The sequence below is a fragment of the Athene cunicularia genome (genome assembly GCF_003259725.1).
Source record: "Athene cunicularia isolate RWA chromosome 1 unlocalized genomic scaffold, athCun1 chr1_part1, whole genome shotgun sequence".
Lineage (NCBI taxonomy): Eukaryota > Metazoa > Chordata > Aves > Strigiformes > Strigidae > Athene > Athene cunicularia.
The window spans coordinates 7,887,092-7,908,807 of NW_020799091.1; the positions used below are offsets into that span (position 1 = coordinate 7,887,092).

The window sequence follows — 21,716 nt, forward strand, 5'->3', positions numbered from 1 at the left end:
ACTAGATTGTGCCATAAACAAGGAGAGGAGAAGCTCTTGAAGGCTTGACCACTGCCATAGCTCTATTAGTACCCTGTGCTTTCTCTGCAGAGGTAGACTTGTCACTTATTTCTGACCTTTCATATTATGTTAAAATTAGTTTATCTGGGAGAAGACTTCACAGATATGAAGCACTCTGTTACAGTCCATATTTTCTGGGGATTTGATCTTGACATTGTTTTAATTTGTTATTATAGACTTGACACCCAAGAGACCTTACCATGCCTTCAGCATCCACAAAACTGTATTAGCTTATCACTGAAAATGCCTTTCATGGCAGGCAATACAGAATATGTAATTAAACTAGTTCCAAAGGTAAATATGACAAAGGCTTGTGAATAGGATGCACTCTGGAAAGTGAAGGGAATTCAGTGAAGTCCCTTAAGTCAACATCATGAGCTAATGCTCACTGAATCTGCACATAGAGACTAAAATTGGCAGAAAATTACTTCTCGTTTAGTAAGTCATAAATATTTTTCAGTCGGGTTTGGCATCCTGAGCAGTGAGTTCAACCTGTTGACAAAAGACTTGGTTTTCGTGGTAAGTTTTCACAGACTTTTTTAAGGCTAGAAGTCCAAACACCAAGACTGAAACCTCAACAACAGGTTAGCCACACCTGAGTTGTGAATGAGAGTCTCCACATAGGATTTGGCACAGATTATTCAAAGAATATTAATGTTATCCTGTTAGATATTTCATATTAATGCTTCTGATTTTTTCCCTATTTATGATCCCAAAAGATGGGAGAGGGAATATCTTGATTAGTTACTTGGATTTTCACATATGGAGAGCTGAGATGCAAAACTGTAGTAGTCAGAATAAAAATCTATATGAAGCTGTCGGGGTAGCTTCTATTTTATTTATTCATTTATTTGTTTATTCATTTAATAAAGCCCCATCTTGTTGCCCAAACTGACAAGGCAAAAGTGAATATTACGTTTTCCAAAGTTCTGGGTGAGAAATTAGCCCCCTGACCTCCACATGAAATGTGGACCAACTGAAGTGAGAGGATATCTTTAAAATTTTGATACTAAGTTCTGGTGCTATGGTAAACTATTATATTCACTAGTTCTTTGCCTTGTTCTGGTGGGGCCTTCTGCAGTTGTTACCATAGCAGGGGATGTAGAGGTGACCATGCTCTGGCTTCTTTGCAGCTGCAGTTCCCAGGCTGGCACATTTACTGAAACCATCAGCAAAGGCAGGTTTGCACAATCCATGGATGCAGCTGAGGGCTGTGCAGGTGTTTATGCTACTACCTCTGCAGGGCAGGAGTTGGGATTGGTCACATTTTAAATCATGAATGCTGGGGCATCTCTAGCTCAAGAGCCTAAGTCCCTAGTAACTCAAATATATTTATTTAGCTGTGCATTGCAGTAAAGGGCAAGGTCATGAATCTTAGAATAATGCATTAACATTACTCTGTGACCACACGGGGAATGATTCCTTAATTACACAAATGTGCAGAATGACTGGAACAACTTGCAGCAACCAGGTCCATCCTTACGTCAGTGCTAATGTTTTATGTTTCACTAAAAAATGTTGGCTCCCTGTGTTGTAAATGTTTTGTTCAGAATATGTCTTCAGCAAATTTCCCATAATGTAAGGCACAATTACAAGTGGATCCTTCTGGCTTTGTTGGCAAGTTCCCCTTCATCCAGCCCAGGAGCCTTTAAGGGCTGTTCGTTGAGCTCAGTATTCTTGAACCAGCTCATTTGAGCCTGAAGCTCTGTGTGGCTCACGCTGGAGACTTGGGCTGTAAATAGACTGAAAGTCAAAGTCAACACTTTACCTGGAACAAGCAATTTAGGGAAGAAAAGTCCAGAAACCCAGCAACAAGGGAAGGAAGAAAATTATAACCAGAGATCCTGGTCATAATATTGCCACCTGAACCCTTAACTCATCCTAATCTGCTTTCTCCAAAAGGCTGGTACAGAATGACTTATGGAAATGGTTAGATTTCATTTGGAATAAGAAATAACAAGGGAAGAGAAATACAGGGCACAGAAAATCAGGGTGAAAATTGGGCATTATCTCTCCTGATGTGCACTTATAATACTAAAAACAACCAGATAAAAATCGTGTCCTTCTTCTACCCTCAGTCTGAATTGCAGCCTTACCAATTATGGTCAAAAGCAAGATCCTAGTAATGTTTCAGCAGCAAAATCAATGTCAGCACAGGCTAAATTATGTTCCGCCTTGTGCTCACAACTGTCAGACAATTGCTGAAATTACCAATGGCTGCAACTTTATTGCAGGCAACAATACGAGAAAGCAGTTTGATGGTAACAAGCAGTTAGCATCTGAAAATATTTCAGGCAAGAGATGAACAATTTTTTTGCTTGGGGGCAGGGGGAAGGATCTGGTCTTATGAGACACCCGAGCCTCAGACCCCCATGGCTTCTGCCACAGCCCGACCCAGCACGCTGCAGGAAGAGCTGACCAAGCCCTTGTGGAGATCCGCTGAGATCCGACATCAGGTATCGCCCCTGCCCTCGGCCCTGCGGGTGGTTGCGATGAGCCACAGCCCTGGACTGTCCCAGACGGTGCCAGGAGCCAAGACAGCAGCAGCTCCCAGCCCTGTGTGTTCTCTGTGGTTCTCCCTGACAGTATGAGCAATGCCCTCAGGATGAGGAAGGCAGGCATCCTCGCTTCTCAGTGAGGAATCCGGATTGGTACAAACCAAGCAGGAGACAGCCTCAGTGTTGTCAGAGTTCTTTGGAATGGCTGTTGTGTCACTTAGAGGTGGAAAACACTTTTTTCAGTCCTTTCCATTCAAGGGTTGTCTGGATAATCGAGCTCTTATCTGGCACTTTCAGACAGGCAGACAAGATCGTGTTGCTGCTGTCCTGGCTTTACTGTACTTAGTTGGTGAAAGCATTTTTGTAACTATAGTAAAAAATATATATATTTCTGATACCCAGCCTTATCCTTGAATGGCAAAGAAAACATTTCAAGAGCTGTAAAATATTTCAGCTCTTATTTTCATGAGAATTCAATTAAGAAAATCAAATAGCCAGCATATTTGGAGTACACAGAGAATGAGAAAAAAAATGTCAATACAGCCTGAAGGTAATCTAAGTGTCACTGAAATTAATATCATCTACTTTCCTTGCAGACCCCAAGGTCACTAGACAAAACTTTGTTTCTGTTATTCTTGTATGCTGACCCTGAATCACAGAAGGAAAGAATAATTATCTCTTTCCCACCTCAAAAATGTCCTTAAACACTAATGATAACTGGACCAAAATGTTTCTGCATCCACTGAAAAAAGAAGCTGAGCAAAACTTATCTGGTCTTTCTGGCACCCTTTCTGGTGCTTATCTGGCACCCTTTGGTGCTTATCTGGTATCCTTTTGAATGCATAAGGTCATGTCCTAAGTTTTTAGAGAATCAAAAAGCCATTCTCATCAAGCTACTGAAAAACCAATTTTATTCAGGTTTGGTCCTCAGTGTTAAGAAAATCCCTTCATTTGTATCTAAACATGCCTGTCATCTATTTCTCTTCCCTCCACTGTGAATACAATGCAAAGAATGGCTTTGAGGAATAGTGGAGGGGTTGACATACACTTTTGGACTGAAACCTGTGAGTTTCTCCTGCTTTAACTGAGTATGTGGCTCGGCCACACTGGCCGTGGTAATGTACGAAGCGGTGCTGTAATGTATGGATATTGCTAACACAATATATAGGGAAGACGGGGAGCTACAGTAGATTGGAAAGCACATCTTGATACTAAACCAAGTGGGAAATAATGACTTGGGGTGCATGTTGGGGTGGTACAGATAAGTTTGGAGAAAAGGAAGAGAATGACAAGTTTTTTGTCCAAGGAGGAGCATGGTCCCTGGGGAATGTTGTATATGGAAGCAATCAAACCGAAATTTGTGAGGAAATAAAATATAGGCAGCTAAATACTCCCTTTCTCATCTCAGTTTCACTTCTAGATGGAGATATTTTCTGGTAACTTTTTCAATCAAGAGAAACGCTTCCTTCCACTTGTCTTCCCCACTACCTTTGGACCTCCTGTACCTTTCTGTACTTCAGAACTCAAATGACTTTTTCAATTCTGAGAAGAACTTTGTTTTCCTACACATATTGCATCCCTTCTGTCTTCTCCCCTCCTGCATCTGAATTCTGATATTCCACAGGTGACTGAAAAAAAAGCATTAGTCTCTTCTTTTTCTTTTCTATGAGCAACATCCCTGCCATTACACATTTTATACAGTGAAGTTTGTGGCACAAAACTGATGCTGGTCATTCAGCATCAGAAAAATGGAGCAGTGTTTTGTTGTGTGAGCCAAGAAAGGATTCCAAAAATGTTTTTATCCAAGTTCAGATCTCTGGCAAACGGTGTGGTGCAGCTCCATGTTGAGAGCCTTCTCAGGCATGTGGCTGATATATTTACAGGACTCCCATTTGAAGGTGATCATGCGAGGAAGATTTATTCCCATGATATTTTTATGTGTGTAGCCTTGTGGAGCTGACATTACCTAAGACATGACTTTATCAACCAGCAAAGAGACATAGACTGCTGCAGATCAGACGTAGGGACATTTCAAGAAGATTTGTGTACGCTTTATAAAACTGAAGGGCAATTTCCTTGCCAGAATACAAAATATATCTCCTTGCTTTTAATTCATATTTATTACTAAATCTTATGTTGTAAACAAGACTGAGAGGCAGTTTTTACAAGCTGCAAAAGTTGGGACTATAAATATGATCATTAAAAATACAGCTCAATATAATGTAAGGATAAACTGGGAATAGACTTTTTAAAATGTTTTTGATAGAAGGCTAAATAAGACAAGATCCAGCCATCATGTGAATAGTAAGTTAGGTGTGGACTACACAGCCGTGAAGTTATGGTGATGAGTCTCCTGTTACCACCAGTGCATATGTTATCGGCTGTGCTCATGGATGCCAAGGTGGGGTTCAGTTCTGATATAGTGTCTGCTGAATTTACACCTGGCTGAGGAACAATGGTTAGATCTCCTGAGAAACTTGGCACTGATGTTGAGGGGTTGTTTGGCGTGCATATTGACTTTGGTCCCTATAAAGGCATAAAATGCATGTCTAAAGGCAGATGAATGGTTTTGCAAAATGTAGCAGCTCATGTAACACACAAAGCAGTTGGCTTGACTAAAAAGACAACGACTTTTCTTTAAAACAATCAGAGCTGGGTGGAAAGATCACTGACTCATCCTACAAGAGCTTTCAATGTGCCATCCCATCCTGCTCTTCTATCCTGAGGGCAAAGTAAGACCTTCACAGGGTAAATCTTCCCACAAGCCAAGACTAATGCCTTGCCTAAGGCATGGAGTTCTGCATGCCCAGGGGAGCCAGAACAGAGCCTGAAGGCCAACCTGGCGGCAGTTTACTCCACTTTGTCTTACATATGGTGCTTACAGGCTCATTACCCAAATTTCACCAGGTCAACAGGCAGTTCCCATCACCGGTGTTTCAGAAGTGGGTCCTCCGCCGGTCCAAGAGTCATTTGGAGCGAGTTCCCTCCTAAATGGCTTGTAGCAGCTCCTTTTCCAGCTGACCTACATTGGGTAAAACCTCTGGTGCTCACTGAATCTGGGATCTGCCACATCTCAGACAAGACCCCAGTGGTTGAACAGCTGACCACCTGCACTAGTTGACCTTAATAAACTGACCAGCCTGGTGCAGTGGCCTGGTCCCTGCAACAGCTTTGGAGGCTTCTGGATGGCCCAGGTGGGATGTGAACCTGAGCTTATACTACACCCAAAGTACTCTGCTCTGGGGGACATGTTGGGCCAGGTCTCTTTTTCTCCACTTCTCCATTATCCTGGCACAAAAAAGCTTTCTCTGAGATCAGGCGGCTTTGCTGGCTGGCTGCTGAGTGCCCAGGGAGGCAGGGCTGGAGAAGCACTTGCAGATCCATTTTATCGCTGTTTCAGTTTTCTCATTTAAAAGTTTTTCTCTCAGGGAAAGTTTTATATTTGACATTTTCTGAAAAATATCCCATCAGTTTCATGGCTAAATGATATTTCTGTAGTAATTAGGTAATCTAGCTGTTACATGACAGCAATGCAACATTCCTTACCAGGAAAGGATTAACTTAATATATAAAAATCTATAGGTCAAGCCTTGTCTAACTTTCTTCCATTTATATAAATTCATCCAGCAAAGTGTTTTTCCCTTTGTCTTCCCTCTCTTTCACCTCAAAAATATCTCCCCTCATCCACAGAAATAATAACACAAAGCAAGTCTGTGAGCTCTTCTGGAAAAAAACACCCTCTCTTCTCCCCTTGTCTGTACAGAGCCTGGCACAATGAGAACCTCGTCCCTGAACAGCATTTTGAAGTGGTGTGTGCTCTGAGAATTGGAATACTCGAGTTCTGTTTGTATAAAGAAGAGAGGCTGCGGGATACAAGTGTTGGAGTAATTTATCTCTAAAGTAGCCAAATTGGTATTCTGCGAGAGCATAGAGATCTATGGCATGGCAAGGAGAACATGAACACTGTATTCTCGCAGACTCTGGTGAACAAAGGACTAAGGCAGACCTAAGTCTGCTTGGAGCACTCATGCATTTAGCAGCAGTAACTCCAGCAACTTGTTTATAACTTTTTCAGATTAAAAAAGAAAGTGTGACTCTTCTGTACCTGATTGGGAGGAAAACAAAACTCTGAAATTTGACCTGCCTTTCTCTGACAAGGACTTAATTTCTCTACCTGCTTGGGGAAGGACAAGATCTGCAACACCATCCAGATTTTAAGACAGCGTTAAATACAAAACAAGCACTATTTTTTTTTTTTTTTTAATTTCTAGATCTAGTAACTCAGATCTTTAGACAGCAGCTGAATTACACCAATGATTCCTGGATCGGGTTGAGAAGACAAATATCAGTCTCAGTTCAAATTTCAGCTTTATCCCTGGGTTTGGTCTGACCAAAACAGTCCTCATACTCACTTGAATCTGGCATTTGTTTCTTCAACTCAGGAGATGAACATTTTCATTGACAACATAAGCACAGCCACAACTCATTTACCTGTGAGGTCATCGTTGGGCCAGGAGCCCAGCTGGCAAGCTTTGCATGTGTATTCATCAAATACATATTCGTTCTCTTTACAAGGAGTGCAGGTCCAACAGCAACTCACTTCTCCTTTACGGATCACCTGAGACGAAAATTGACATTTGGTTTAGCAGCATAAATGTACATTCATTCCCCCCCTGTTGCTATTTTCTTTTTAATCTCTTTTTCTGAATAGATGGGCTTTCAAAATTTCATTTTAAAGGAAGTTCCTTTTCATAATATGTTTGCTTATACAATATATGATACAAGTTCTCAGTTCTCCCATCATGTACGTACCAGAAGAGAGAAAACATCAACCCCACAGAAATACAAGTGGAAGTACAGAATGACAATAAGATGTTTATTCCCCTCTTAGAATTAGCAAAACTCAAAATTTCATTGATGGCAATGTGCCTACAGAAACCAGTGCATGATGCACAAGGCACGTAATTCACTCCACTGTGGTCCACACAGGGAATCATGTCAACAATGTTATTTCCCTAAGGGGTCATTAACTAAAGATTTTTGGATGCTTATTTTTCATCTAATTGTGACTGCTTTGTTAAAATTTATTTTTTCCACAGATCAAACTGAACATGACTTTTCCAGAATTATTTAATTACTGCATTTCTAATTAACATTTAAGAGTAAAAATGCTATCTTTATTGATTATAACATCTGACCTGATTTCTCCTTTTATAATTTTCTGCCAAATGCTATTGCATGATCATGATTGAGATGGAGATTTTTAAAGATCCCTATTTATAATCTCTGGTCCCTGAAAACATCTGTGCTTCTTGTCAATATGTCTTTCTTTTAAAATAAAGTATTCCCAGTTTCTCTGCTCTTCCCAAACAATTTATGAATGAATGCTCCTAATTATAACATAAGTAGGTTGACTTATGTATCTTTTGTAATGATGAATTCAGAAGGTGGCTTCAAAACCTAATGTCTTTATCGCAGTTTTAAAAAAATGAAGTGTAAAGGAGTGTAACCAAAAAGAACAGGATTTGTCTTTGCTGCAGTGAAAAAAAGTGTAAATGATATAATTTTAATCAGCAATATGGCAACTTGAAAACTTCAAGTTTTAGTTTTGTTTTTAAAATTGTAGAGTACAGAAAGAAAAAAAAGCCACACCTGAATAGCTAAACTGGCAGAAAGGCCATGGGAGCAGAAGTGATTGCTCTGCAAGTGCTGAGACTAGAGCTACACGCAAAACAGAGTAACTGTCCTCCAGAAAAGAATGCACATCTTGGGATTTCTTTCATTTTGAACAAGTATGAAAAGTGGAACAAATTACAAAATCTCTTGTGTCTGGGAAAATCAATTCCTAGGAAGCTTGTACTAATTTTTAGATACACATTTTGATAAACTTGATGGATTATAAAAATCCATAATTTTACAACATATAAAACACTGAAGAAAAATAAATGGTAAAATAGAAACCATATGTTATTATCAAAACACCTAAACTTAGCAAAACAATTCATTTACACTTTTCTGTTAAGATTTTCACCAAAACAGCATCTTTTATAAAATATTTGGAATTTGACTAATCCATTAGAAAACCACTCATCATTTCTTACCCAGCACTAACTGGAGGTTATTCCAGAGAAGGATTATGTATCCTTCTCTAGGAGTCAAAATAATTGCTACTCAGAATCAGGTCAGAATGTTTGGATTAAATTGCTTAGTCAGCTATTTCTTCATTCTTTTATTTTTCATTTATTGAAAAACTGTTTGCTGTAGCACTCAACTGTAAAACAATTTGTCCCTTTTAACAAAAATAATTCTTTTAAAACAAAAAATTATCTACTCTTCCCTTTGCCATCTGGGCAATCTTTTGAACCTGTATTTGTTTAGATAATTGTATGTCCACACTATTTCAAATGTATAGAGTTGGGTTGTTTGGTTGTTTATCAAGTCCTTCAGATGGATGTATCAAATGTTGCTGAGTGTTGGATATCATTACATTTAATATTTCAAATTCCTGCATAACTCAATCCCACAAAATTCTGCAGAAAAAACAGCATGGAGCTTGGCAGGGTCAAACTCTCCCTATCACCTGTGAAGACCAAGAAGATCAAGAACTACGAAGTAAACCTTGAGATTTATAACATAACGAGGAGCACAAAGAACATTTCAGACACCGGACTTCAAGCCTGTGTCTAAGTGTGTGATGGTTTGGCTTCATAGTGAAAAATTCTCTTGGAAAAATCCTTGAGAGCATGGGCAGAAGGTGGAAGGAGACTGTTAATGAAGACCACAAACCACTTCCCATCACCTGTGTTGTGGCAAAGACCGTAAAGGAACTCAGAGCTGCCCAGTTCTGAGTTATTATCTGCCCATCTCTATCCCCTCACATATGTGACTTTGTGGCTAGAGCAGCCTAACATCAGAGCCCTGTTTAGTTACTCTGGGAATAATTCATCCCACCTTCTGTGTCTGCAGAAGGTATGTTCACGTCTCAACCAGCTGTCATGGCTGAGGGCCCTTCACCATCAGTGAAGAAAAATAAGTGTTTCTATATCAAGATTCATCTTAACTGTTTTCAAAGCCTATATGAGGATGAGATGACTCCTAATCTGGAATAATATATTATTTCTATTGACTATAAAGAAGGTTCAGAAATCTGATATAATTGTATATTCCTACACTGAAGACATACACATTTGGTCTGATGAAAGTAACTTACTGACTCTGCCAAAAACCACTTGGTGAATAAAACATGGTGACTGTTCCCTAAAACTCTGGAAAACTCAGACTGAAGAGATTCACTTTAAATTGCAGAGCATGGTCAGCCTCCCATCATGCCCTCACTGTACGTAGCTGCTTCCCAGTTTTGCAGGCATGCCGTGTTAACATGGGAGAAAAGTAATCCAGCTTCCAGTGAGACATGTCAGAAATTACAGGCACTTTTTTTTTCAGTCTGAGCCACTCTGTTGTCCATGCCCAACCCCTCAGTCAACAGGCTTTTATATAAATGATTGCAAGGTAAGCTAAGGACTTGCAGTATTTTAACTGTTCTGCTGTGGGATGCTGAAGAATAATAGAGTACAATTAAGATATGACAAATTCATCTATTCACCCTACTTGCTGCCACATAGAAAGGGAGGAAGGAAAAATCAAAACTCTGGAAAACAAAAAACCAGTAAAATAGGTATGATTAAAAACCAGTTACCTACATTTTCTAAAATTCTAAGTAGTGGTAGTTATCAACATTCTCTAATGATACCACAGACTTAAGGTCTGAGTAATAATGTTCCAGTCTAGGTGTCTATGTCTAGCACTGAAATAGTAGCAATTATTTTTTATAATTTACCTGCAATTGTACTGACAAGTCCCAGTCAGGGATTTGCACTCCACTGAATCAGATGCTGCAAAAATATGCAGGAAAAAAACCCCAAACAATACCTGTTCTAAAGCATTTGGAATATAAGTATAAAATAGTCAGCAGTTCACAGAAATAGGAGTTCAAGGAAACAGCAACTTATGAAAATAATGAGATGACTATGATATGAGTAAGAACTACATACATATCTGTACATTTTAATTAAGGTGTGGGATGCTGTCTCCATGTAAGAGTAAAGTAAAACTTGCTTTCAAAATTCAAGGCTATGCATTCTACACGACTGAAGTAAATGGAGGAAATATTTACCTTTATCTGGCCTTTTTCACAGGGTTCACTGCACACAGATCTGATGATATTATTTTTCTCTGACCATATTTCATCATCATCCATTTTCAGCTCACCGTTGTCCCAGCTGCCAACATTGATATAATCAAAGTAGTCCTTCCCCATTTTTTTAAAGTTCATGATTTCATATCTTTGGAAACATAAAGGGGAGACATAGCTGAGTTGCAGAGAACATCATGAAACGTTTCAAATTACAGGAACACTAGACAGTTAAAATCAAGCTTGTTGAAATAAAGAAGGCAAAATTTCAAGCATTATGCTTGACCTTGAGTCTTTCCCAATAATTTTTGTGATATCATAATCTTTATTTTCCTTTGTATTTTAATTTGTTTTCTTCTATCACCCTGAAAATTCCCTGAACCCTTTGGGGTTAAGTGACTGAGCTTCTGAGAATGACTGTATTTATTTAAGGAAAACAGTGACATGAGTCACAGGATTCATCCTGTGTAACTTTTAGTACTGAAACCAACTGCATAGGGAACCCTAGTTGTCCTAGGCTCTCCCTATAGCAGATGTAGACAAATCTAAACCTATAATGGCAGTTCCCAAGGGTAAGTGCTCCTTATTGCCTGCAGATGCTTATTCCCCTCCTGAGAGGAAGCCTGAAGAAAGCTAAGATCCTAAAGTGAGGTAGAAGCAACCTAGGCTGGTGGGATCAAAAATAACTTCCTGTGCTGTAAGACTGTAAGTTGAAATTTGATGTGGCACCCAGAAAGGAATCAGGCAACATTCTTCAGGCACAGACTCCAAGACTCTGGGAGTTGCTGGAGGCTTCAGGGTGTTCTTCTTATCAAGATGCACCTTGTAGTCCAGGCATTTGAAGAATGAAGTTGAGACTTAACTTTTTTTTTGTTTGTTTTTTGTTTTTTCTTCTACAGCATTGCAGCAGCAAATGCTATTCTGTCCCATCCATACAACCCCCTTCATTTTAATATAATTCCTCAGTGATCAGAACTCATTTAATTCCTTGTACAGAGAAAGTTTATTCATGCCTCAGTCCTAGGCTGCTTTTGGGTCAGATCGCCTTGTTATCTGGGAACAGAAGTGTAAGAGCAGAGCTAGAGCTGATCAGAGTTTTCAGGTTCATGTTCCTCTTCCTCCTACTTTCTTTTTAGCTCCCACAGAGTCTTACAGAAAGTCTGTGGTTCAGCATAGGACTCACAAGCCTCCTACTGGCATGCTGAACAGCAGGCCACCTTTCTCCCTTACAGTCCAGTTCTTTTAGCACTTACTGTAAGGCATGCTTGGAGAGTTGGGCAACTTCTGAAGTGATGATGTCATACTTTTCCTCCTCTTTAGTGGATTTTGCAGTAATCTGATTAAACATGAAATTTACTGATGCAAAATAAGCAAAATATATAGACTGACAAGATAATCATAGGTTTAGAAAACCTGACTGGTTCATAAATGAGGACACAACTTTTTCCTGGCAGCAGGCACAATATTAGTCCCCAGGGCAAAGCATATGGACAGGGATGGATCAAGAGTGATATCGTCAGAGTGTAATTTGTGAAGTACAATGTACAGATAAGTAAAAGAATCAGTTCATTAAATCAATCTCTTAACTAAGATACCCAAATATCTTTCTTAAGTTTTGAGGAAACACTTTCAAGACTGACAAACAGGAGCCATACTATATCTAACATCAATATTTTTCCATGTTGACATAAAAAACATTACAGTAAAACTATTCTATAATATTCTCCATCCATGGGTATCAGGATGGAAAGGATCATCAGGATCATCAGGAAACAAAGTCTAACTCTTACAGGGGGGAAACTATGGCAGGGATTCAATGCCAAAATCACACATGGGTCAGGATCAGGACTGCAAGCAACCTGTGAAAGAAAATAAAATCGGAGCCTGACTGAACGGGCAATATGATATTACCCATATCGTGTGATTCTCAAGTCTTTCCAAAAGAAGAAAAAATGATCAACGACACAGCTAGGAAGAAAAGGTTATGATACTCTTGGAATTTGGAATTTCATTTTCCATCCTGTATAAAGAAGTATGTCCTGTATGTCCACAGCTTTGAGAATGACCTCATCAAAGCTGAAGAAGTGAATGCCAGACTGACACAACAGAACTGAATCCAGATAACACATACACAAACCCAAATAAACAGGCTTTTATGCATGGTTATAAACCAAGTCTTTTTTTCTGAGGTTCACGGGCATAGTAATACTCTGTTCAAAGATTAAACAGACTAACTAAAATGTTAGCCCAGAAGCCACTGTGGAATCTTTGTGCAGCATTGTCAAACCATCACAACACTCCCCTGAGTATTGTTTTGCTAAACCTGTCAATTCAGAATTCCATGGGAAGATGAATGAAAGTACTGCCAATGCTTAACAGGCCACAGGGCCTCAACCAATTATGCTTCCAGTGGTATTTCCATGCATACATCCCAAGAGGAATATTGGAAAGAAACTTAACAAATGAAATAAACTATCATCTCAATATATTGTGTCTTTCTTCTCTGTGAAGAACAGCATTGGTGGACTAATACTTATAGCCAGTCTCAGTAAGTCCATTGCTGTACTGGAGGTTCATGAGTCACTGGTTCCCTGGAGCTTCCTTAAGATACCACAGGGAAAATTTGTCACTTTAGGAAGGAGAGACCAGATGGTGTAATAGCACATTTCCAGCAGTGCCCTAATCATAGTGCAAAACACTTGTTTCAAAACAGAAGTGCCATGAAGTTGTCAAAACCCCATATTTTATTGATAGCACAGCCAAAACATCAGTATCTTGTTTTTATTGCCTTTTCTTGCCTTCTCAGTTTCTTCTTTGGGGTTTTGATAGTATTTACAGATAGTTGTTATCTTCCTGAGAAATCCTTCCACACTCATTTGTTTTTTTCCATGTCTTCTGTCACTAAAATGAGCCTTCCACTACACTGTCTATCTGCTTAAAGCTCAACATACACATAAAGGACTTTGGAATAGGGCCAGGATTCAAAGCATCTTGTGGGATTAATCATCTGTTGTATAATATCAAAGCCCTTTTGCTATACATCAAAATCCTGAGCTATCTAGGTCAGAAAGGCTTTTTATGTTCTGCTGCTTAGCACCACCGCCACAGTACAGCTGTGAGGATTTAAATTTCCGTTTAATAAGTGAAGATGCAGCTATCAACTTAAGTGAACAGGGGAGATGAGTTGTTCCAGTATAACTGCACCATCTCCCAGCTGTTGCAAATAGCGTTTGACAGAGCTCAAAAGACTATAAAGTACTCGAAACCTGGGCATTAGAGATGGAGCTTCCTATAAAGCCTTAATCAGGAAAGAGTAAATTTTGACTCAGTGTTGGCTAATTTAAGGACACAGACTGGATTTAATGATGTGACAATTGTAGGAGAAGAGGGAACGAAGAACTCTGGGACCACTTTTGTCACCACACACAGTCCATGAGTTTGAGTAGACAGCACTAGTGCACCTCACACAAATCCAGTGAGCCTGGACTTTCTTAAAATTGCATTACCCTAAGGTGCACTATCAACATGGTGTCCCCATGTTCTTCAGTGAAGCAATAATGCCCTACTGTGACTGAGCAAATGACTGCGTGTGATAGAACTCCTTCAACAACTTCTTAGAACTGAAGTTGAAAAGACCCAAGACATTCAGTTAATTTCCTTGCAACAAATAGAATTAAATCTTTATTGTTAAGCATGCCAACATGAGGAAAAGGTAAAGCTAAAGGTCTCTTTGCAACAATTAGATATTGTCATTGGTGTTGTCATGCTACATATTACTTATTTGTGGTATGCCACATATAATTTATTTGTGGCAGTCTTCAGTCTGTCTAAAAGAAATTACCGAAACAGATAGGAATAAGGCAGAATGCAGTCCACTTCATCTGAACACCTTCAAAACCAAACAGGAATCCTTTAAGAGAAGTCTGTGTCAAGTCTTTTAAAAAGAATTTGGTCAGAAAAATCCAGACTGAGCACTTTTCTTCAAAATTCAGCTATTTGTAAAAATAGAAATGTTTAGCAGAAGACAGCCTTGCTCACCAAAACAGTGCTGAAAATAAATTTCCATCTGAAAATTTCCTGGGTTTCTGCCAATTTATGTTTGAGTTCTCCTACCAGCTCACAGTGCACTTCCTTAAGAGTCTGAGTCTGAAGAGTTTGAAATTTTGTGTCTCCAGAGACACAGACAGACTGCTCTGTAAGTGGCCATCCGGCTCTCTTTTGGGGACAATGCCGACTTTACAGGTTTTCAAATAAAAAGGAAAAAAAAATCAGTTCTGAAATTTCAGAAATTTTTGGAAATGTCAAAATATTCTGACTAATGGATTTACCTTTTCCTACCCATTTCTACTTGAAAGTTAATGCTTTCAGTTCTCATTAGTGGGAGAAGACAAAATTTAATGAGTGTACAGGGTAAACAATTTTCCCTCTAGTCATTTGTTTTATATGGTGCCATCACAAAGATGTTAAAAAACCTCCCAATGTACACAGAAAGGGCTGCCCCAATCAAACTGGAGCAAAAGCAGTGAACGAGGCAGGAACCTACCCAGGGAAAAAATATACTTGGAATGCTATCACACCTGCTGTTCATCTTCCGAGAGTTCAGTAAGCAGAAACCCAGGAAAAACCCTCATTACTCTTTTTAATGTGCATTGTTATGGATACTTCATATATGTCACTGAAAAAGAAAACTTGTCTTATATTTCATAGATGTATGCATATACATTTACCCAGGTTATCAGCAAAAGAAGGTTTGTTTAAATTCAATTTGACTTATAGCAACATAGTATGAATTAATAGCTTAGTCTGTTATGCAACTGGAAAGGCTTTATGTGGAAGATATGGCAGCAGATTTTTAATAATTCTGATGGAAAAAAAAAATCCCACACATACCAATTCAATATTTTTGACATTTCTTTAGCTTTCTTAATAAAAGAATTATGCCTGCTATGATTCCTTATCACTCAATCAAACACACACATTTAAACACCCAAAGAATGAGAGAGAGAGAGAGAGAGAAATGCTGTGGTGACCATCATGATCAATGAACTTGAAAATCTGGTGGTTTGTAGTGAGAAGTAATACTTTAAATGGTACAGATGGCAACACAAATTGAGGCAGGAAGATTGTATGCCTGAAAGTTCATGTCTTTAACCTTAAACAGAATAAAAAATGCACATTAAAAAAAGAGTCATTTTGGAGAAACAAGCACAGAAATTCGGGAACTGCAAAAATAAAAGATCCTAGACCTGATGTCAAGTCTGCATGCATCTACTACACACAATTAACATGTCTGGCACTAAATAGTTTGACAAATGTCAACATTACCTTCCTGGCGAGTCACCATTCTCATCAAACAAGATCATGTCCCCAGACACCCCAGTAAAATTAGTCTTCATGAGGGATTCCAGGAGCTTCCGACCATCTATGGGCTTCATGGCATCACAGAGGCCCACATAGCCTGGGCACAGTGACATCTGCATGTTGTGGAGGCCGTACGCCATAGAGTATATTGCGTTGATTACAAAGCCCATCTTGGAGTCCTGAACGTGCTGCGTCCTCAGAGTCATCTGGCCTGCCAGGGAACATCACAGAGCGGGCGGTGAGTGCATGGGGCTGAAGTACCATCAACCCTTTAGACATCTGTTGGTGGGTTGGTAATTAATGGAAAAACATGCATCATGAACATTATAATATAATGTTCTGGGGAATACAGGAAGTTCTCACTGCCCCCAGAAATCACTCAAAATCCTCAGAAATCTTTTTTTGAGGTGTAAATGATACCGTGAGGTTTATTCTGTAGTGACCTTGTAGGCAACATTTTGTTTCAGAGACATGGGAACCAATCTTGTGCAAACAGACTGATCTAGGCACAACTCCTGTACTGTACCAAAAGTTCCTGTGCTAATAACTCTCCTACTTCTATGTCTCTTGCTGCTCTATGAAGTGAGGATAATGATGCAATGCAGATGAACGAATTACAATGTCTGTGAAGGGTTTGATAATGTGGGTTAGGCAATGACTATTTACCCAGAACTGGTTAATCTTACTTTGTTTGGCCTTTAAAACATGATGTCTGGATTTCTATTTAAGCTTCTGTGAAATGCACAATAAAAATTCATTCAGCAGCACCCTGAAGGCTTTTTTTTTTTTTTATAACACAGTGTTATTAATGACACATTCACTCTGTTGGCAGCACCAATCCAGCTAAGGAAGACTAGGCCAGAGGTTTTCTCCATCACATGTCACCAGCAAAGCTGTCAGCTGCATTCCAGCCACCAAATCTTTAATACTGGAGAAGTGAGAAGAGTCAGAGATAAAGCAACTGTATCAATGGTGTTGGGAATTTGTCAGACACCTGGAAAAATTTGACTCTGGAGGGAAGACAAACAAAGAACTCTACTAGAATATTGACTCTCCTTTTATCAGTCAAACAACAGTCCCTAGGAGCTAGGGAGTCCTGTGGGTGGGAAGTCAGGAGTAAAGGGAATGCAAATAACCCTCTCTGTCCACTCTGTGATAGCCTGCCTCCCACAGAGGCACTGGCAAGCAGTAGTGGTGGAATTTACACCTGCCTGTCTGAGCTGCAGATGTAGCAAATTGTCAGGAGTAATTTATGCTACAAAAATACCAATGTACAGACAATTATTTTATTTAAAGAAATTAAGACTTATATATGACTCTGAGGGTGGCACTCATCTAGTTTAACAATATCCATCCAGAAGACAAGCATCCAGTCTGATGTCTAGGCACCTTTTGTCGAGGTAAGTAAGAATCTCCAGCTGGCCATTGATCCCATCATAAAACAGGTGCATCTACAAGCTCGCCTTTTCAGTGGTGAACGAGAACATCACCTCACCATGCAGTTCTAATCCCTAAAACATCTGGGAGTACTGAAAACATCAGGAAGGGTAGAAAAGATACAGAGTTCGAACTGAAAATCATTGTGTAGAGGTTGTAAATGAATGAGGGGAATGAGAGATCCCTTTTTCCCTTCTGTTTTGTGCAGGAGCTGGCATTCTCACTTCCAGTCAACCTCAGGAGATGTGATTAACATTTTGGATAGTTAAGTGATATGAGCTTGAAATATCTGTAATGGAAGAAAAAAAACCAAAACAACCAACCAACCAACCAACCTTAGAAACAACATGCAGTGTTGCTCATTTGTTTTGTTCTACCAAGGTATTGCTTTTTCCTAATTAAAAATAATAGGCATAAAAACTGCAACAGTGGAGTACATGTAAAACCCTTATTAATTGAAATTAAGTGGAAAATTGAACAAGCGTGTTACATTGCAATACACAAAACTTGGTTTAAACAATTATTCATCCTCAAAATTAACAGCTCACAAACCGTGCAGTTAATGATAGTAGCCATTAGAATGGATCAGATTTGCATCAGCAACAGTATTTATTATGAAACAATATTTCAGCTGCTTTATTGTGTATGATTGCTTAAATATGTAATAACTTCATTCTTTCAAGAACACTCTCCACTGGGCTTTGTGTTTCAATTTTATAGAATTATTATTATGACTTTCTTTAAACATTGAATCTCGTTCAGTTCACCTGATGATTTGTAATGAGGCTTCTTAGCTCTTAGCTGCTGGCAATTGTCCACGGGGTTGTGAGGGAATTAGCTGTTTTGAGAATTTTAATATACTTCCTGCAGCTGGGGAAAACATTTTCCCGAGACGTTAACTGCTTCTCACTTTGCTATATAGGGGCAAATCTCACCTGCCATGTCTGACGGTGAGTTTACAGGACACTGTAGCTAAGGGGAACATCTTAAAAACTGAGACAAAAGAACATTTTTGCTTCTTAATATGCCATAATATAATCTTAAAAAATGCCAGTATTAAAAAAAATAGTTGTCTGAAAGTGATTTTCAACCCATTATACAAAGTACTTAGGCATGTCACACTTGAAGCATATAAGTAACCCTACTCCCCTCAGTGATACTACAAGTGTTTTTAAGGGAAGGCTGAATTTACAAGTGAAATGGTAGTCTCAGGGAAAAAAAAAAAAAAGTAAAAATATTTTAAATGTATCTCTGCAGCAAGTATGATTCAGGTAGCCTTAACATACATTGTTCACTTAAGTGTTAGCGCCTATTTTTCTTGCTGGAATTTGAGCAGATATCCTTAAATTCATTCATAAGTGCTTTTCTTCAGTCAAGAACCTTTCCTGACACAGGGTCATCACAAGATGGAGAGATGGCACGGGTGAATTTAATGATGATGACACCAGTAATGTTCAATGGAATTGACTTTAATGATTAAACTCTTAATCAAGAATAATGAAAAAATCTAATACAGTTGAAGACTTCCTACAGAATTACTGGGCAGAGAATACATTTCCAGAGACTGTAATCCACATGCTTGCTTATGATATCCATAGTAAAACTTTTTTCTATTAAAGTAAAAAGTCTCATATCTATAAAAGATCTTTTTTTCTCCATCTTGTACATTCCCATATGAGAAAAAAATTGCAAAGAAGGAAATAAAAATGTCTGTGGGCTGGGAAAAGTCAGTATGATGCTGTTTAATGTTGGCATGTAGGGATAAGCAGGGCATGTTGACATGGATGTTTTAGTGGGCTTTCAAAGACAACCTGTCACAGTTTTGGAGCAACATATTGAATGTCTTTTGAAAGACACTAAACCAGATAAAGTGCCCCAGGAAAGCACCTAATGCACCACAGCTGCAGATGGCTGTTCAAACCATACCACCAGGCTACAGCCAGTTTAGAGTAAACCTCTCCAGAGCTGTGAACCTTTCCCAGCCTGCAGAGCTTGCAGTCAGACACAGCATCACGCCCGGGGTGCTGCAGACAGAAGGACTTGGAGGTACAGAGGTGACAATGTACGAGGGCCAGGTACAAAGCTTCATTTTGTCAGTCTCCCATCGATTCTCACTGCAATTTTGAGAGGCTTAAGCACCTTTTCTGTGGTAAGTGTGAATAATTTTTTTCAGGACATAGCTCATTTTTCCACAAACATTGTTTGATTGGAATAGTATCAACCTACTTATGAATCTGCACTGATTTTGGTGATCATGTCTAAATGACCATAGAAAGTAATCCGTACTGCAGTACTTCAGAACTAATAAATATTAACACTGTATCATGATAATTACTGCAGAAATAAAAAATTCTGCCTCCTGCAATTAAGATGTACAAGGTAGTGGAAGAACGCAGAGTGAATCAAATCATACCTAATGAGGAAAGTGGCACAGTACTTGCAGTCATAAATGATCAAACATTGAGGAATTTTCTGAGAAATGGAGGAATCTCAGTGGCTAGAGCATGTGAGCAGATCCTTCAGTTCTGTTCTATTTATTCCCTTATCTTTCTTGTCCAAGTAATTTTGGTAAGTAAATAAGAGCTCATCCTATTATTTTCTAAGCTGTGAGATCATGAAGCTGTTCCAGATTTGAAGTCACACAGCCATTTCTGTCCACAAAATATTACACAGATAGATCCTGCCCCTTCTTTGGCAAATCAGATAACCCATCCATCTAATTAGTTTCCCATCTAATAATATTTCCTTTCTACTACTTTTTATGTGCCATCTTTCTTTAGTCTAAATATACCTCAGGAAGAGGACTACTTCTCCTCCTTAATGCAATGAGCTTGTTATTGGATGGAGATTTTAAAGTGCTATTGCACTGTCTCTAAAATGAAAGAAAATTATCCTGGATTTCATGGGAAAACTAAGTATGTAAATCTTTATTCTACAGATCATTTAGGAAGCTATATATCTACAGGTTAAACTCATTAAATAGCAGTTTAGGAATTTGTTGCCACTGGAGTAGGTGGTTAATATCCATGCTTTTTTCCTGCTTAAATACATATTCTGTATGTCTGGGTTTGCCTGTGTTCCCAGCTGTATTATATAATACTATATGTATTATATAGATCTGTGACTATACCAAAGGTGAAGAACTGTCTGAGAATGGTGTAAACTCAGAGGATCATAACCTGTACCTTTTCTGCAAGCGCTGCTGGGAGCCACCCAGTTTTGGATGCTCCAGTAATATCGTGGCGGAGGCTAAACGTGGGCTATGCAGGGCGAGCACAGGCAGTGCTACTCAGCAACACCTCGAGAAGCAAGGCTGGGGTTCGTGGGAAGGCAAGGTCAGCTACGGAGTGTGAGCTGAGGCAGCATGTTCACAGAATGGCAGAATCACAGAATTGTCTAAGTTGGAAAAGACCTTGAAGATCATCCAGTCCAACCATCAACCCAACACTATCAGTTCCCAACTACACCGGATCGCTCAGCGCTATGTCGACCCGACTCTTCAACCCCTCCAGGGATGGGGACTCCACCACCTCCCTGGGCAGCCCATTCCAACGCCCAACAGCCCCTTCTGCAAAGAAATGCTGCCTAATATCCAGTCTAAACCTTGGGGAGCTGGGCCTGGATGGTGCTGAAAGCAGCCTTGAACCCCTGATCAACCAGGCAGAGACAGCCCAGCACTAAACTCCTCACCCAGATTTGTTTTGTCACTTCTCCAAAACACAAGTATGTAGATGATAGAAAAGCAACGTGTTCTTTCACCAAGAAAGTGATTCCAACTGGCCACGCTCCATTTTCTTGGATCTGTTTAAAAACAATTAGTGTACTTACGGGCACGGAGCCGAGAAAGCACGTAAAGGCGCCTCGTCCCGGTGCCCCGTGAGCCGAGCCGCTGCAGACCCCGCGGATATCCGCGGAACGCCCCGCGCTGCGCCGGGCTGCGGCTCCACCTGGCGGCCGCGGCGGCGGGCGGAGGGAGGGATGCCGAAACCCTCGCAAAGCCGCCCCCTGCCCTCCCCACGTCCGGGGGAACGGAACCAAACCAGCTCCTGCCGGAAATTCTGAAATTTCGCTGCTGTTTCCAGTACTTAGCATGCAAATAAACAGAAAGCATTCCTCAATAAAATTCATTCTTTTTTGGGCTTATGATGCAGAACCTGTCATTCCTCCCC

At 39.7% G+C, this 21,716-nt stretch overlaps 1 protein-coding gene across 3 annotated transcripts in view; it reads right to left on the reverse strand.

Annotated features, from left to right (window-relative positions):
• Positions 1-21,716, reverse strand: part of GRM5 (glutamate metabotropic receptor 5) — a 265,943-nt gene that overhangs the window by 30,719 nt on the left and 213,508 nt on the right. For all 3 annotated transcript variants that reach the window (XM_026843342.1, XM_026843333.1, XM_026843324.1), the window contains exons 4-6: positions 16,075-16,321; positions 10,732-10,900; positions 7,050-7,176 (exon numbers count right to left, since the gene is read on the reverse strand). In XM_026843342.1, coding sequence (XP_026699143.1) covers positions 7,050-7,176; positions 10,732-10,900; positions 16,075-16,321 — 543 coding nt within the window. The remainder of the gene's footprint in view (positions 1-7,049; positions 7,177-10,731; positions 10,901-16,074; positions 16,322-21,716) is intronic.